The sequence below is a fragment of the Hemicordylus capensis genome, chromosome 1 (genome assembly GCF_027244095.1).
Source record: "Hemicordylus capensis ecotype Gifberg chromosome 1, rHemCap1.1.pri, whole genome shotgun sequence".
Lineage (NCBI taxonomy): Eukaryota > Metazoa > Chordata > Lepidosauria > Squamata > Cordylidae > Hemicordylus > Hemicordylus capensis.
Window position 1 is genome coordinate 36569747 of NC_069657.1, and position 17370 is coordinate 36587116.

A 17370-nucleotide genomic window follows, 5' to 3' on the forward strand; every position below is an offset into this window, starting at 1 on the left:
GGTGACGGACCAGGAGAGGGATCTTGGGGTTGTGGTTGACAGCTTGTTGAAAGTGTCGACTCAATGTGCGGCAGCTGTGAAAAAGGCAAATTCCATGCTTGGGATCATTAGGAAGGGGATTGAAAATAAAACGGCTAACATTATAATGCCCTTATACAAAACTATGGTGAGACCACACTTGGAGTACTGCGTACAATTCTGGTCACCACATCTTAAAAAGGACATTGTTGAACTGGAGAAGGTACAGAAGAGGGCAACCAAGATGATCAGGGGCCTAGAGCACCTTTCTTATGAGGCAAGACTACAACACCTGGGGCTTTTTAGTTTAGAAAAAAGAAGTCTGCGGGGAGACATGATAGAGGTCTATAAAAATCATGCATGGCATGGAGAAAGTGGAGAGAGAGAGATTCTTTTCCCTCTCACACAACACTAGAACCAGGGGTCACTCCATGAAATTGATTGCCAGGAGGTCTAGGACCAACAAACGGAAGTACTTTTTCACACAACACGTGATCCACTTGTGGAACTCTCTGCCACAGGATGTGGTGACAGCCAAAAATCTGGATGGCTTTAAGAGGGGTTTGGATGACTTCATGGAGGAGAGGTCTATCAATGGCTACTAGTTGGAGGGCTGTGGGCCACCTCCAGCCTCAAGGGCAGGGTGCCTTTGAGTACCAGTTGCAGAGGAGTAATGGCAGGAGAGAGGGCACGCCCTCAACTCCTGTCTGTGGCTTCCAGCAGCATCTGGTGGGCCACTGTGTGAAACAGGATGCTGGACTAGATAGGCCGTGGGCCTGATCCAGCAGGGCTGTTCTTATGTTCTTATAAGTCCTGGGAGCAGATGGGCCTTCTTGAGGATTGGGGCCACCCCCTCCATTAGAAGGCACTGGTGAGGAACTGATGGTTGTTGGCGTGCATGTAGCATTGGAGCGGGTTGTTACTGCTTGGAGCCAACATCTCCCCACGGGGCGGGGGGGGGGGAGAAGGATGTCTTCTTTCCCTTAGGAAGCAAAATGTTGTTTTATTACTACTACTACTACTACTACTACTACTACTACTACTACTACATCATTTATATCCCGCTCTTCCTCCAAGGAGCCCAGAGTGGTGTACTACATACTTGAGTTTCTCTTTCACAACAACCTTGTGAAGTAGGTTAGGCTGAGAGAGAAGTGACTGGCCCAGAGTCACCCAGCTAGTTTCATGGCTGAATGGGGATTTGAACTTATCCTGTGGATCATCTGAGCCATATAGGCTGAAAGACAGAAAGGGGGAGAAATAGGAGATGTTTTTATTTTTTAAGTAGAAAGAAAAGTCGGTAAGATAAAAAAGTGGAGGGAAGAGAGAGAAAGGGAAATATAGGAATATATACAGCAAAAAGAGAAAGCTTGGCTAAGGGGGAAAAGGCTGTCTTTAGAGCAGAAGGCAGGACTAGAAGAACTGGGTGGGGTTTCTCCTGTACAAAGCATTGTACATTTATATATAGTCATGTCTTCTGAAACACATGGGAAAGATAACCCACATGAGATCCTCATCCAGCAACAGAGAAAAAAGGGTACTGTGTGTGTATGCAACATGAACATGATACAATACTTATGTAGCAGCATTATTTAGAAAAGTTAGTTATGCACAGCACAGGTACCATTGAGTTCAATGAGGCTTAAGCACATTTACTTCTCTCACTAGTGGGTTGTATCTAATGCAGCATGAGTGGAACACCACTTGCACAATGGTGCTTTCCTACCCTATTCACTCCACCACAACTCTGTGTCCCCTGAGAATCTCCTCTTGAAGGTCAGTGGACCCTTCAGAACACCATAGGAGCAGGCATAGAGCAATTGCAATGGGAGGGAAAATCAGGAGATAGAGGGAGAACTACCTTGAAGTGCCTTTCCACTTGTGCAAGACACATTGGCATACAATCCATAGTAACTCTAGAAGCTTAGAAAAAAGGAAAATTATCTTTTAGCTTAGGGAAAACAGATAAAATGCAGAACAATCCATACCAGATGAATGGGGACCTCATGATTTGTTAGAGTCTTTGCATTGTTTCCTAGAGCAGCCAAACTGTCTCTAAATTCTGAACACAGCCATTTGGACTGATCAGCTCCCATTGATCCAATACTTGAGAACTGTCCTATTACAGGCCAAAGATCCTGATCAGGAACTCTTGTTGTATGCTCTTTCAAAAGCTGTTTGGGAAAGAATTTAGAACAGAATACCACATTACCACCTTTGGCATTTCAAACTAAAGTGAACAATGCAGCTCTATTAGACAACGTAAAACATAGTAACAGATTGGATTTTTTTTTAAAAAAGAGGGCATTGTTATTTGCTTAGTGACTCGAATAAGCATCTCATCTAATCCTACATACTGCACTGAAATTATAATTAGCATTTTATGTTAAAATAAGAGCCTCCCTGACTGACAACTGTCTGACAGTTTCCTCTTTTTTTCCTTTCATACATAAGGGCAATTGTGTTATTATGCCATATGGAAAACTGTGGCACCTTAAAGACTAAAAAAAACTCATTGTGACAAACACCCATTACTGGTGTTCATAGGTACATTAAGTGGTCTAGTAAACGGATAGGTCCATATATAGGGGACACACCCAGTTTTACCAACCCCAAGATCTAATTAGAATACAACCTGCCACATTTCTTCAATGTAGTATGTGTCACTGCCCAACAATAATACCCTACTGATGCTAACAGAGGCCGAACAGGCTCAGAAAGCTTGTGACTCAATGTGTCTCTAGGGTCAATGTCACTACTTCCACCCAGAGAAAGCTGGGGGTTGTCATCTCCCTGCTGCATCAGCAGACATGCTCTTGCACTACCATACCTGTGGTAGAATCCCTTTTAGTGAATGTGAGAAACTACTCCCGTTTCTGCTCTGTGTACAACAGAAGGCATCCCTCCCAAGTTACATGATTTCTTCAGCATTCAGCACAGAAATGGGCCTTCTCCTTTTGTTCTCAATCCCTTTCCAGGAGATGTTTTATGACCTTTCTGCAGCAAGCAAGTGTATACCCCAATATCCTAAATAATCTATTCAAGGAACCCTGGGCCATACCAGATGTGGTGTTAAACGTGTTATAGTCTATTCTGGCTGTTATTTTATTTTTTAAAAATAGGAACCATGTACGTACCTGATTCAGATAGAAGCCACAACATGGAGGTAGGGAATGTTTAAACCTTTACCACAACACCATTCCCCTCAACTCAAAATCTCCCTACAAAGATGCTGCTGAAACAAATAGCATGGTCCCGATTCAGATCGGAGCCCTATGCAGATGCTATTTTAAATATGCAATCTTAAAAATAACCCTCAAGTTAGACAACAATGTGGTTAATGTCACATCTAGTTTGGCCACTCTCTCTCTGCAACTAGAGAACTGATGGAGGGAAAGAGAAAGAACACCACATTTTCACAGAGACAGGAAAAAAAGAAGACAGAAGCATCAAAGTCTAGTACCTTTCTCAGTCTAAGATGACCCCATTTCTCTTTTTCATTGCCTTGGTATCGACCAGGACTTGATCCAAGGAGATATACTCTGTATGAGAAAATGCACATAAAATGCATGTAGGATTATTTTAAGTTAATGAAGGCTTACCAAACTGTATTATTATAGTGCATTAGAAGTATGGAGGGAGGCACATAAAAAGTCCTTTGAAAGATGCTACTGTCTGTAGTCCAAGCTAAATTGCTCAGTATTATTAAACTGAAATTGCATTTTAGAAGTAGTCACCTTCATTTAGGCTGAATCCTATACACACTTATTCTTACCCAATGAGATTTACTTCTGCGTAAGCATGCATAAAATTGCACTCTTGGATAGGATTAACCCATTCTGAGAATATTCAAACAAAGACAAAATGTTTATACAGTGGTCAGTGCTTAATCTCCATCACTATGCATCTAGTGGAAAGTAACATCTTTCCTAGTAGAATGTAACAGCCAACATGGTGTAGTGGTTAGAGTGCTGGACTAGGACCAGGGAGACCCGAGTTCAAATCCCCATTCCATCATAAAACTAGCTGGGTGACTCTGGGCCAGTCACTTCTCTCTCAGCCTAACCTACTTCACAGGGTTGTTGTGAAAGAGAAACTCAAGTATGTAGTGCACTGCTCTGGGCTCCTTGGAGGAAGAGCGGGATATAAATGTAAAAAATAAATAATAGTAATAATAATAATAATTTTCCATCTTTAGCAATCTAGGACAATTACCCCTCTACTCGAGTCCTACTTTGTAACGAGAAATTCTATTTTTTCCAACAGACACAAAGCCTTATCCTATAAAAGAAAAACAAAACATGTCAAGTGTTCCAGAAAGGAAGGATGCCCTGTTCCCAACTTAGTTCTACAGATGCTTGGAAATCCTATTAAAATTACTATGATTTATGAGCAGAATTTGTTTATAATTTAACAACTCTACTTCATTGTACATTTGGAAACAGCCATTCTCTAGTCAGTTTTGAAATCCATGGTCTGGGAAATGCTAAGAAGTATTTTATTGGAACCACTAACTATACTATCAATGTAGGCAGAATAGGCGTTTTATGACAGTGTGACATCCAGACTAATGCTGTGCTGCCACTATGAGGAGGGGGCTGCTTTTGGCTGATCTCCCTTTTCCTCTGAAGCCCACTGTGCCTCCCAAAATATGTCCCTGTTTTGTAATTTTCCCTCAACAATTTGCTCTAAACATTGAGAGTTGCTCACATACTTGTTAACTGCTGCAAGCTTGTCATTAGTAAAAGGAAATTTGCTCACAGCCCCACTACCCCTTGAATCAATTAGGATGATTGATTGATAATTTTGAGTTGAATTGGAGTCATCAATTTCTGAAACAAATATAAGACAATACTAAACCTTTTGTTTCATTTGGTATAATTTAATATAGCTGATATGCTGTTGTGCTTTCTCATCTCTTTTTTGGCTATGATATTTATGTTCTCAACTAATGATAAATATTTGTTTATAGCTGTGAAAAATAAAGAGTGTATCAAAAATACGTCCATGAGGGTCATACGACCCTCAGCACAGTACAGCAGCCAGTGACAACAGGGCCATAATGCATCAGATAGTCAAGCAGTTTGAAAGCTGGCCATGTATCAAGTGAAGGAAAAGACCCTCTTAATTCATTCATTGAGAATTAAACTCAGTTTCTATAGACACTTTATGATGATAGCTTTTAAATGATTAACTAAAATAAAATATGATAAATAATAAAAAGTAAATAAAATGACTTAAAATAAGTAGTTCAATTTATTTTTATTATATAATTCAAATTTATTATGTGGTTTTATGTCCTTTTATCACTTAAACAGAACCAAAATGCTTTGTTAATAAAAGCAGTAATTTAGGAAGTAAAATCTCTGAGATAAGGCAAAAACTAGAACCAAAATAGATTGATCCAAATACGTTAGGTGCAAAAGTCCAATACAGACATAATTCCTGAATTAAGCACCCAATTGGGCTCTCAGAAAAAGCTCAGATGCCCTGCCAGTGGCTGTAAATGTTTTTTATTTAGGAAGTGTCTCCAATCTTTCTTCCCTCCCTTTTCATTGTTGCTGCCATTCATAATTTCCCAAAGCCTAGAAAAAGTCAAAGCCAATCCATTTTTCTTAGAAGAGAGGGGAATAGCATGATAGACACTAGAAAACTGTTCATGTCAGATCTTCTATTTGTAACAAAGGTGGGGAAAACAGGTTGCTCACCTGTATTTTACAATCTGGAAGAGATCCGTTGACATCCATAAGTATGGGATTCTGTGCCTGCGCAGGAATAATGCGGTAGCAATGCCACAGCTTGTCGAGGTGCCCAAGCCCCACCTACAGCATGCTATTTAAAGGCGGGCTGGGCGCCATATTCCTCAGTTCTTGGACGACTGCTGTGAAGGACAATCATCTGGATAAGCAGGTGAGTTCATCAGCATCGGTGGAAAAAAGCAGGCACACAGGTACGCACATAGCAGAGTACTATTGCAGAGGGGTGGTCCGGAAGGGTCTTATGGATGTCAACGGATCTCTTCCAGATCATAAGTTACAGGTCAGCAACCTGTTTATCTGGATCAAGATCTGTTGAGATCCATAAGAGATTATACTTCTTGAGAGTTCTCCGGAGGACTAATCTCTCAAGTAATCTATTGTTGATGTTTTATCGCTGTGCTATAGAGAGTGTGTTGACTTATGGGATCTGTGTGTGGTTTGGGAGTTGTACAGCCAGAGAAAGAACACTGCTGTCCAAGGTTGTTAAGACTGCGGAGAAAATAAATGGGTGTACTCTTCCTACCTTAGATCAAATTTATGCCACCAGGTGTTATAATAAAGCTGTAGAGATAGCGCAGGATCCCACGCACCCTGGAAATGATCTTTTTCAGCTTCTGCCTTCGAGAAGGAGGTATAGGCTCTTAAAGACCAGGACCAGCCGCTTGAGGAGTAGCTTCTACCCAAAAGCGGTCTCAGCTTTGAATGCAGCAAAACACAGCTTCTGAGGGTTTTTTTGTATTTAGTTTTTAGAGTTTAGTGGGTTTTTAGTGGGTTGATGGGAGGGGGGCGTATGGGTATATGTTTAGATTATTCTTGTTAGGTCCTGTAGTAGTGGTTGTAGATTCTTTTCAATCTTGTTGTTCTGCACAGGACAATGACGATAAAGATCTATCTATCTATCTAACTATCCATCCATCCATCCATCCATCCATCCATGTATGGGTGTTTAGTAAGCTCTCCCAGGAAGAGGGTGCAGTAGTGATTATTGTAACACCCGTTTCAGAACACTTCTCCTGAAGCTTGCCTCAGCAGCAGAGTGCACATCTATGGCATAATGCTTAATAAAGGGTAACTCTGTGGACCATGTAGCTGCCTTGCAGATGTCCATAGAAGTTATCCCCGAGAGGTGTGCAGCCGATGATGCATAGGCCCAAGTGGAGTGGGCCTTGATTGCCTCTGGTGGATTCTTGTTTTGCAACTTGTAGGTGAGCAAGATGAGTTCGACCAGCCAGTTTGACAGCCTTTGCCTGGAATATGCTGGAGCCCTTGGCAGGACCTCTATAGGCTATGAATAAACACATAGAGGACCTGAAGTCCTTCATTCTAGCCAGGTAAAACAGCAGTGTATTCTAAGTTCTAGAGGAGTGGATGGGTCCCTGAAGAATGTTGGAAGTACAATGTCCTTATTAAGGTGGAAAGTGGACACTATCCTGGGCAAAAAGTCTGGGTCTAAACGCATCAGTACTTTGTCAGGATAAATTCTTGTATATTTAAGGTCTTGCATATTTACTTGTGCCTTTAAGGTCACAAGTTTGATGGAAGTAGTAGCCATCGGTTTGAATGGAGCTTGACTTAATGATGAGAGCACCAAGTAGATGCTCCAGGGTGTTACTGGAGTACGAATGGGAGGGGGTATACATTCCTGTTCTTTTAGGAAGGCTTTACTATCCGGGTGAGAGAAAAGAGTCTTGCCATCACACCTGGGGTGTTTTGACGAGAGTGCAGACAAGTGGACTTTCAGGGACACGTTTGCGAAACCTTGTGTCCTCAACGTAGTTAAATAGACGAGTGCATCTCTAATAGTAGCATGTTTTGGCAGGCAACCATGTGCCTTGGCATAGGTCTTGAATCGTAGCCAATTCCCCAAGTAATTACACCTAGTAGAAGGCTTTCCCTGGTTAAGTAAGATATTTTTTAGAATCCAATTTGCCATGCCATTAGACGGAGTGTGAGTACGTCTGGGTGTAGGACATGTTCATCATCCTGGGACAGGAGATCTAGCTCTTGAGGCAGATGATGGTAATGATTCTCCAACAGTTTGAGTAGCTGTGGAAATCATGGTTGCCTGGGCCACCATGGGGTCACCAGGATGCATGACGCAGGAGCGGGCAGGAGATGAACTACTACTCGATTTATCAAGGGATGTTTAGGAAACACATATGTTGTTTGAGACCAATCCAGCTGGAGAGCATCCCCCAGAGACTGTTGGTTGTGTTCTGCCCTTGAGCAGAAGCAGGCACACTTTGTGTTTATCTAAGTTGCAAACAGGTCTATGGACGGGTTCATCCAGCAGTCAAAGAGGGGAGCGATGTATTCTGTTTTGAGCTCCCATTCATGTTGTTGGTGTTTATTTATTGAAACTTCTTATATACCGCCTCCTCCAAACACTCTAGGCGGTCAACAACAGAAATACCAATAACAATTTTTTCAAAAGTTATTAAGTGTCAAATGCCTGGCAAAACAGTTGTGTCTTAAGAAGGGCCTTAAAAGCACCCAGGGAGGGGGCTGAACCAATCGGGGGGGGGAGTGTTCCAAAGAAGAGGGGCAGCCACAGAGAAGGCCTTCCTACAGGCCCAGGCACCACAAACTACACCAGGGCCCGGGACACTAAGGAAGGCCAGCTGAGAAGACCTCACAGGATGGGATTCAACTGTCCAAGAGAGGTGACCACGGAGATATACAGGTGCTAAGCCCATAAGGGTTTTGTAAGTGAGAACCAGCACCTTGAATTGGACCCGGAAGCTATCAGGCAACCAGTGCAGCGACCGTAAAAGAGGTGTGACACTATCAAATCTATGGCCACCCGTGAAGAGGAGGGCTGCTGCATTCTGGATTAGTTGAAGCTTCTGAATCATTTTCAAAGGCAACCCTAGGTAGAGTACATTACAGTAATCGAAATGAGAGGTAACAAAGGAATGAGTTACTGTTGCCAGGGCCTGCCGGTCAAGGAAAGACCATAACTGGTGAACCAGCTGAAGCTGGGCAAAGGCACCCCTGGCCACGGCCTCCACCTGCTGTTCAAGCAGGAGCCGCGAGTCCAGGAGGACCACCAGATCATGAACTGTCTCTCTCAAAGGAAGGGTTGGAGATATGGTTTCCCCTTGGTGATTGATGTATGACTGGGCTGTGGTATTGTCCAATTTAACTTGGACGACCCTGCCCTGTATCAGTGGCAAGAAGGCCTTCATTGCTTGGAAGATGGCTAGCAACTCCAGGAAGCTGATACACAATTGGGCTTGTTGCGAGGTCCACTTGCCTTTTATCTGATGGTTCTTGCAATGGGCGCCCCCAACCCAGCAGTGATGCATCTGTTGTCAGCCAGATTGATGGAGATGCTGTCTGGAAGGGAACCCCCTCCAGGAGATTCCAGTTGTCTGACCACCATGATAGTGATCATAGTATTTGTGGTGGTATTTCTAGACGTTTCCATTGACTGTCTCAGTTGGGATGGAAAACCGAAAGAAACCACAGTTGCAGCTTCATCATTTTCAGACGTGCGTGATGTATCACTGTATTGCAGAATGCCATAAGGCCAAGCAGTCGCTGTATCAGCTGAGCTGGCTGTATAGGATGCTGTTGGAATACTTGCACCAGATCCCTGATGCATTCAAACCTCTCTTTGGTTAAGTATGCCCTTCAGGTTACTGTGTTCAACATTGCTCCTATGTAGCTAATCACGTAAACCGGCTTCATTCAGGTGGGACATTTTCCAATTTACTTGATATGAAAGTAGGTGTCTTTCAAATTCAGCATTGCAAGCCACTTCTCTTGATGGATAAGAGGTAGGATCTCCTGCAGCGCCACCATACAAAATTTCCTGACATGGATCAGTTGTTTAAATGGCGCAGGTCCATGATGGGGTGGATGCCCCCATCCCGCTTTGGGATCTAAAAGTAATGGGAGTAAAACCCCTCCTGCCTGTGTGCCTACTGCACCGGGGTGATTGCACCTTTCTCCAATAGCTCCTTCACCTCTTCCTGTACTGACAGAGATGGTGCAGTGAACTTCGTTCCCATAAAGTGTGGAGTCGTTTTGAATTCTATGGCATATCCTGAGGATATGATCTTCAGGACCCAGCGGTCCGATGTTATGTGGTGCCATGCAGGTGCATGGCGTGCCAGCTTGATGAACCCATGTGTTGGTGGAAATGCTGGGATTGTGAGAATGTTGGTGGAACTCACTTGCCAAGGTGTTAACGCCCAGAAGGGATTGGGGAGAAGTCCAGTGTTGGTGGACGGTCCAGAACTTCAAAGATGCTTCTGTGATTCTGGCTGCTTGTTACGTTGGGACTGAGTGTTTTTGCCCTTACCCTGGTAAGGACGCTTGTGGTAAGGATTGCACTGCTTCTTATAATCCCGGCAATCTTGCTAAAAGTAGGCCTCTGCTTGCCAGAACAGGAACGATATCTAGAAGTGTGTGTGAATGAAGATGAAGCAGAGGTAAATATTTTTGCAGTGAACTTTGATTTTTTAAATTGCTCCATGGTGGAGTCAGTCGTTTCATTGAAGAGGCCGTTTCTGTCAAAGGCCAAACCTTCAATCTCATCTTTCATGTCATTTTGGATGTTTGTAGACCTTGGCCATGCATGCCTCTGCAAAGCAACAGCCGCGGTCAAAGAGTGAGATCCCGACTCTGTAAGATGTTTCACAATGCTTAACTGCTCCTGGTCAATTCAGCTGATTTTTCCAGCATTTGCTGGAATTTCTTTTTGAATTCCACAGGTGACAAAGTATCCAAAAAACCCTGTAGGGATTCCCACAGGCCATGGTTGTACTTGGCCGTGCATGTAATTCATGACTTTAATAGATAAAGCATGAGGTAGATCCTTCCTAACAAGTGCAATTTTCTTCCCTCTTTGTCAGATATTGCGGTGTGCCGCCTTCCCATCTTAGAAGAGGTGGCACAATCGATCACAAGAGAGTTAGGAGCCAGTTGCTTCAAAAGGTAAGTGTTGTCCTTCTCCTGTATACGATACAGGCTTTCCAGCCTCTTAGATGTGCGAGTAGATGTATGGAGCACTCCCCAGGCACCTTTTGCCACTCTGGTAATCATAGGTAGAACGGGCAGAGCCACAGTTTGAGTGGCCTGAGATCTGATCATAAAATTATATACTGGGTTGTCTACTGTAGACAGTTCTGATTTCAAGTACAAACCCAGTGCTTCTGCCATGGCCCGTACATGCTTATGGTAGGCTTTCATTTCCTCATTTGGAGAGACATAAGAAGATGGTGGCACATCCTCAGGAGGATCCACTAAACTGTTGTATCTTCTGGATCGGATTCAAAACCAGAGGATCCATGGTGTTCTGAAGTAGATCCGGTCGGAGAAGATGGAATACACATTTGGTTCTCCACAATATTGTTTTGAGGAGGAGGCAGAGCTTGTATTTGGGTACTCATCAACCTGAGGGGTGGAGATGAGGTCTGCGTGGCCTGCAACATCGCAGGTGGTGGAAGGGTTTGTGATGATTTAGATGCATAAGTTACAGACTCACTCCGGGTATCAGTGTTAGCCAAGGTGGTCACTGCCAGAGAGGGAGTAAGCGAAGTATATGCTCTTGGTGCAAAAGGCTTCCATGGCTTCTCCACCTGGTAATCATATGGTATCCCTGGGGAACAGGAATCCATGGCAGTCACCGAGAGGGTGGTAGTTCTAGCAGGTATGTGAAAAACCACAAGAATGCCAGGTAGAACGACTTCGCAAGTGCTCCGCAGACAAGGTAGTTGTTTGGGCTGGTGGTGGTGCTGATGTGCTCAATCGACCTTTGGTATTTGAATGTTGATGTGGAAGGGGTACTCGATGAGGAATCAAAATAGATAGAAGCGTGTGTGTGATGGTCAGGTCCAAGCTGGTATTCTCCTCCGCATCTTCTCCCTCCTCATCGGCACTGAACGTTGGCATTGGTAGCTGGCATCGTGGAGAAACCTGCTTCAATGCCGATAGCAATGGAGTATGCAGGGTCGATGTTGACGGAGCACCTTGCTTTACCTTTGGTGTCGAAGGGGCTGAAAAAGAAATCAGCGTAGGTGCCGGAGGCAGTGAACATGTCCTCGAGGTCAGCCGTGTAGGTGTTGACGGTCGGTTGGTGTCGAGTGGCTCCGTCAGTATCGGAGACTTCCCCGGGAGTAGGAAGTTGAGGGAAGCCTTCGACCTTGAAGCCCACGTTGACGTAAATTGCTGCAGAGCCAATAAGGACAGTGTGTGTTCTCGTGTCAGGTAAATAGTCTTCAACTTCTTCGTAGGTGCTGTAGTGCAAGACTTAGTAGCTAAACGCTTTGCAGCAGACGATTTTGAGGCTCTCAGCATCAAGTCAGATCCCCCACTGAACTGCCGATAACAGAGGCTTAGATGCTTTTGACATCGAAAGCGACGTCAATGTCGATATCTTAGGCTTCTGTTGCCTCAGTATCAAGGGTATTTTCGGTGGTGTCTTTGACGCTGAGGAAGATGGGCGCAGCTCGCCAGGCGTCGACGAACTCAGGACTTTGTTATAAATGGCGGCTTGACAGGCTCAGGACTTCATCATAAATGGCGGCACGAAGGCGAAGTGCCTGATTCTTGCGAGTCTGTTTAGCAAAAAGACAGACAAATCCTGCAAGTGGACACATTGTGCTCTTCCCCCAAACAAATCAGGCACAAATCGTGAAGATCCTTAGAGGGGAGTTTGGCTTTACAGCTCCCACACCTCTTAAAGGTATTTTTCCCCTCAACCATTCCAAAAGCCGAAAAACATAGTCATGTCTATACCGGAGTCAAAGTGCCAGTCATTATCCATCAGCCAAACCCAGTCCAATTTAATACCAAATGAAGTCTGTCAGCCAGAAAGAGGTCAAAACTTAATATCCATCCTTAAAACAACAACAACTACTACTAGAGGAATTCACAAGAATATATCTGAAGAACTATTCCAACAAAAAGCGGCAGACCGAGGTCCAAACACGACAGTGGTCGGAAAAGAACTGAGGAACATGACACCCAGCCCGCCTTTAAATAGCATGCTGTTGGCGTGGAGGCGGGCCTTGAACACCTCAACAAGCTGCAACATTGCTACCATGTGGTTCCTGTGCAGGTGCAGAATCCCATACTTATGGATTTTGACTGATCTCGATGCAGATCAAAAGAAAACTGGTGATGCCACCCTTAACTTAATGCTAACATACCTTTACATCTAGAGGCATTATTACTCAAGTTTGGAAGAAGCATATTGTATCTCATCATTTTTATGGATATGTTAGTGCATGTCTCCAATAAGAATTAAGCCAGAAATAATTTTACATAAATTTTATCTAGAAATAATAGCATGAGTTATGTACCTTGTTTCTGAAAGATCATGTTGCTTGATTACTTCAACCCATTCATTGAGAGTAGGAGAATTATAAGACATCAAATAGTTTATTAGGTCTGACTTAAAGTTGGTATGAGATTCACCAGCAGACCCATCAGCTCCTGGCGGTAGTCTTCGATACAGAGGACTTAACCATATGCTAGAAGATGCAAAAAATACAAAATAAAAATGGCTGGTGCCCTACCAAATTACTATGCTGTACAACCCTAGCCCTCCTGTATTCTACCAAAGAAAACCACAGGGCACTGTGGGCACTAGGAGTCGAAATCGACTTGACGGCACACTTTACTTTTACATGTTTAATAACCAAGTATCCAAGGAACTTGTTAAAATCCTATTTGTGACCATTTTGATATTTCATTTTCCAAAAGCAAAGCAAACCACCATAGTGAATTTCACTTGTAAAATGGAAGAAATTTTACATTTTATGATATACTATCATTAGTCAAGAAAGCCTATTTGTGTATCTAACCAATGCTGTAAAAAGTAAAATATCGACATCAAGGACTCTTGAACAATATTTTCTTCAGCACAATGAAGCAAGAAAGGTGGCACTGTTACTATACTAATGACTCCCAAATCTACTTCTGAACCCTTGATCTATGCCCATGTCTAATGAGTACAAACAATCCTGTCAGACAATAACCACCCTCCCCAGAAGCACTACACAAATCAAAATGTAGAAATTACAATTTGGATTACAGCCAAGGAGATCCTGCATTCAAATAAATGTGGCTTGTCTGGCTCAGACATTCCGTTCTGCACACAGTAAGGGGGCAAGGAATGGTGCATGCAACCCCAAGATCAGTTCCCAATATCAATGCACATAAGGGTGTTAGAGTGGGGAGTACTATCTGTGCTGGACACTGAGCCATTAAAACAGTCGGCCCTGAAGACAGAATCCCAGTCTTTCTATACAACTTTCTAACTATTGCTCCCCATGAAGCCTCCAGGCTAATTCATTTTCTGCTTACTTGCTCCCGCATCCTCTCTTCTATTTTAATACTTTGGTTTTTTGCAATTCAAAAAGAGTATGCGGCAAGTTCTGCTAATGCTGAAAAGAGTGCATGTTCAATAATCAAAGTGTGATTAAATCAGGCAATCTTTGTGTAATTTGTGAGGTTTACTTCAGTTTACAGAGAACTGATACAATTTTGCTCTTATTATAAGAAACATATCCAAGATTAGTTATCTGAAAAGTGTTTCTATTCTAATATTTATGCAAACTTTGAATACCACCCAAGTATTTACTTTATTCAGATTTTCTAATGGTGGATACAAAAGGCAAGCTGAAAGATGTGAAACATTACATATATAACTTAGCCATAGCCTACTTTTACCTTCAGAAACAATGAAGTCATACTGTGGATACACCAAAGAGAAAGGACTCTTGCTTGTTAAGTAAATTTTCAATACAAACTGCATGGTTTATCTACTGACAAGAGACAGAGTGTTCTGTTGCTTAAAAGCTTACTTGTTACATTTTCTTTGTTCCTCACAAGATTCATCTAAGTGTAATCTTTCTTCAGAGACAGAGTTTAGAAGGGTTATTTAGAGTCAAATCTAACTCACTACCCATATGCTATAAGTAAACAAAAGAAAAAATGTTATACCACAATTCAAGTTAAAAAGCTTGGGTGTAAAAATGCATCTCAAGAATCTTTTTAAAATTTGTCGGATGGAGAGACTCTTATTTTATCAGGGAGAATATTCCAAAGCCTTGGGGCAGCAACAGAGATGGTGTGTCCCTGAGTAGCCATGAGACAAGCTGGTGGCAACTGCAGACGACCTCACTGGATTATCTCAACAGGTGGCGGGGCTCATGTAAAATATGGAGTTTCTGGAACAATCACTTAAGTGTGGGTCTGCTGTTTATATCTATAACTCCAAGACTGCCAGTTCTCTGTAAAAGCAGAAATTTTAAATTCATTAATAAGATATTATTTACCACCGCAAATGGTCTAAATACCTGGTTCTACCTCTTCAAGGATTCAGTTGAACACCTACTTTTCTCCCATTCCATTTTAAAGAGAAAAATTCTGCATGGGAATTACATGCAGAACATGTATGTTCAATTTTCACTTTGGGACCAATTTGTCCGGGGCAGCTCAGGAGTTAATAGTGGCCATGAAGACTATGGGCCTGTCCCAGGTGCTCTCAGGATCGACGCATTGCTGGTCACACGCTTGATCTGGTCTTTCATTCTGAACAGGGTGGTGTTCCATGGGTGAGGACTCCTGTGATTTCCCCTTTATCATGGACGGACCACCATCTGGTTAAGGTTGGACTCATGACCACGTCCCACCTCTGCAGGGGCAGGGGGCCCATTAGGATGGTCTGCCCAAGGAGGTTACTGGATCCAATGGGATTCCAAGAAGCCTTGGAGGGATTTTGTGTTGGCTCTGCTGGTGACCCTGTCAACACTCTGGTGGAGAATTGGAACAATCAATTCACCAGGGCAGTGGACATGATCACTCCTACGTGTTCTCTCCGATCCGGTTCGAAACTAGCCCCGCGGTATAGGAAGAACTACGGGGGCTTAAGTGGCAAGGTAGATGACTAGAGCGCATGTGGAGGAAGACTTGACTCAAATCCGACAGATTACTACATAGAGAGCATTTGAAGATCTATGATCAGGCGATACATGCAGCAAAGAAGCGATTCTTTTCCTCCCGTATTGCCTCCACAAGTACACGTCCGAAGGAGTTGTTCAGGTTCGTGGAGGGGCTAATGTGAACCCCTTCCCCCTTGAACCAGTACTTAGGACCAAAAATTACTTGCTGTGGCCTTTTTAATGCATTCTTTGTGGACAGAATCTCTCATATTCAGGCCAACTTGGATTCAAACTCCACAACTGTAACAGAGTCTAATGCCGAGGTAACAAGCAGCAACTCTTATGTGATGACCCTGGATCAGTTTCAGTTTGTGACTCCTGAGGATGTGAACAAGTTGCTTGGAATGGTGCAACCTACCACCTGTTCTCTTGACCCTTGTCCAATATGGCTTATACTATCTGGCAGGGAGGCTGTTGTAGAGGGCCTAGTAGAGATTATAAATGCTTCTCTGAGGGAGGGCAGGATGCCTCCTTGTCTTAATCAGAGTTCTTCTGAAGAAGCCTGCCTTGGTTCCCTCAAATTTAAATAATTACAGGCCTGTCTCCAATCTTCCATGGGTGGGCAAGGTGATTGAGAAAGTGGCGGCTTCCCAGCTCCAGGCAGTCTTGGAGGAAACTGATTATCTACACCCATTTTAAACTGGCTTTTGGGCAGCCTATGGGGTGGAGACTGCCTTAGTCAGCCTGATGGATGATCTCCAATTGGGAACTGACAGAGGGAGTGTGACTCTGTTGGTCCTTTTGGATCTCTTGGCAGCTTTCAATACTATTGACCATAGTATCCTTCTGGAGGAGGAGAATCCCACATGTTATGGAACACCAAAGATGTATATATAATTTAAGTTCTAGTTAAGAACTCTCCTTTGGAAAAGTACTAAGAGGATGGTCAATTTTATCAATTTTTGACTGCTTACAAACAAGATTTATTTATTTCTTATAGTTATATACTACCCAATAGATATCTAGGTGGCTTACATAAAATTTAAAATACAGCAAAAGGTTAAAAGCAGAAAACAAAAACAATTTAAAATTTAACTAAAAGCCTGATTAAACAGGTGTTCCTTTAAGGGCTTCTCCCCACAAAGACAGCCAGAGATGGGGAAGCTCTTATTCTAATTAGGATTCCAGAGTACCTGGGTGACTACAGAGAAAGTTCTATTTGGAGTTACCACCAAGCAAACTGGTGGCAATTATAAATGGACCTTGCCTGATTATCTCAATAAGCAGTAGGATTCGTGATGAAGGCAGCACTCTCTTAAATACCTTGCACCCAAGCAAGGGCTTTATAAGTTTTAACTAGTACTTAATATTTTCTCTGGGAACGTATTAGTAGCCACTGCAGTTATTTTAAAATAGAAGTGATATGGTATCTTTGGGTTACCGCACAGACCAATCTGACTGCCACATTCTGCACCAATTGCAGTTTCTGGCTTACTTACAATTCATTCATTCATTCATTCATTCATTCATTCATTCATTCATTCGATTTCTATAGCACCCTTTCAAAAAATGGCTCAGGGCAGTTTACACAGAGAAATAATAAATAAATAAGATAAGATGGATCCCTGTCCCCAAAGGGCTCACAACCTAAAAAGAAACATAAGACAGACACCAGCAACAGTCACTGGAGGTAC

At 43.0% G+C, this 17370-nt stretch overlaps 1 protein-coding gene across 4 annotated transcripts in view; it reads right to left on the bottom strand.

The window, feature by feature from the left end:
* TDP1 (tyrosyl-DNA phosphodiesterase 1) overlaps positions 1 to 17370 on the bottom strand; it is a 94250-nt gene that overhangs the window by 47221 nt on the left and 29659 nt on the right. For all 4 annotated transcript variants that reach the window (XR_008308535.1, XM_053255661.1, XM_053255650.1 and 1 more), the window contains 3 exons: positions 13091 to 13261; positions 3482 to 3560; positions 2007 to 2192 (listed from right to left, as the gene is read on the bottom strand). Coding sequence is in view for 3 of the 4 variants with exons in the window: in XM_053255661.1 (XP_053111636.1) it covers positions 2007 to 2192; positions 3482 to 3560; positions 13091 to 13261 (436 nt within the window). In the remaining variant the exon portion in view is untranslated. The remainder of the gene's footprint in view (positions 1 to 2006; positions 2193 to 3481; positions 3561 to 13090; positions 13262 to 17370) is intronic.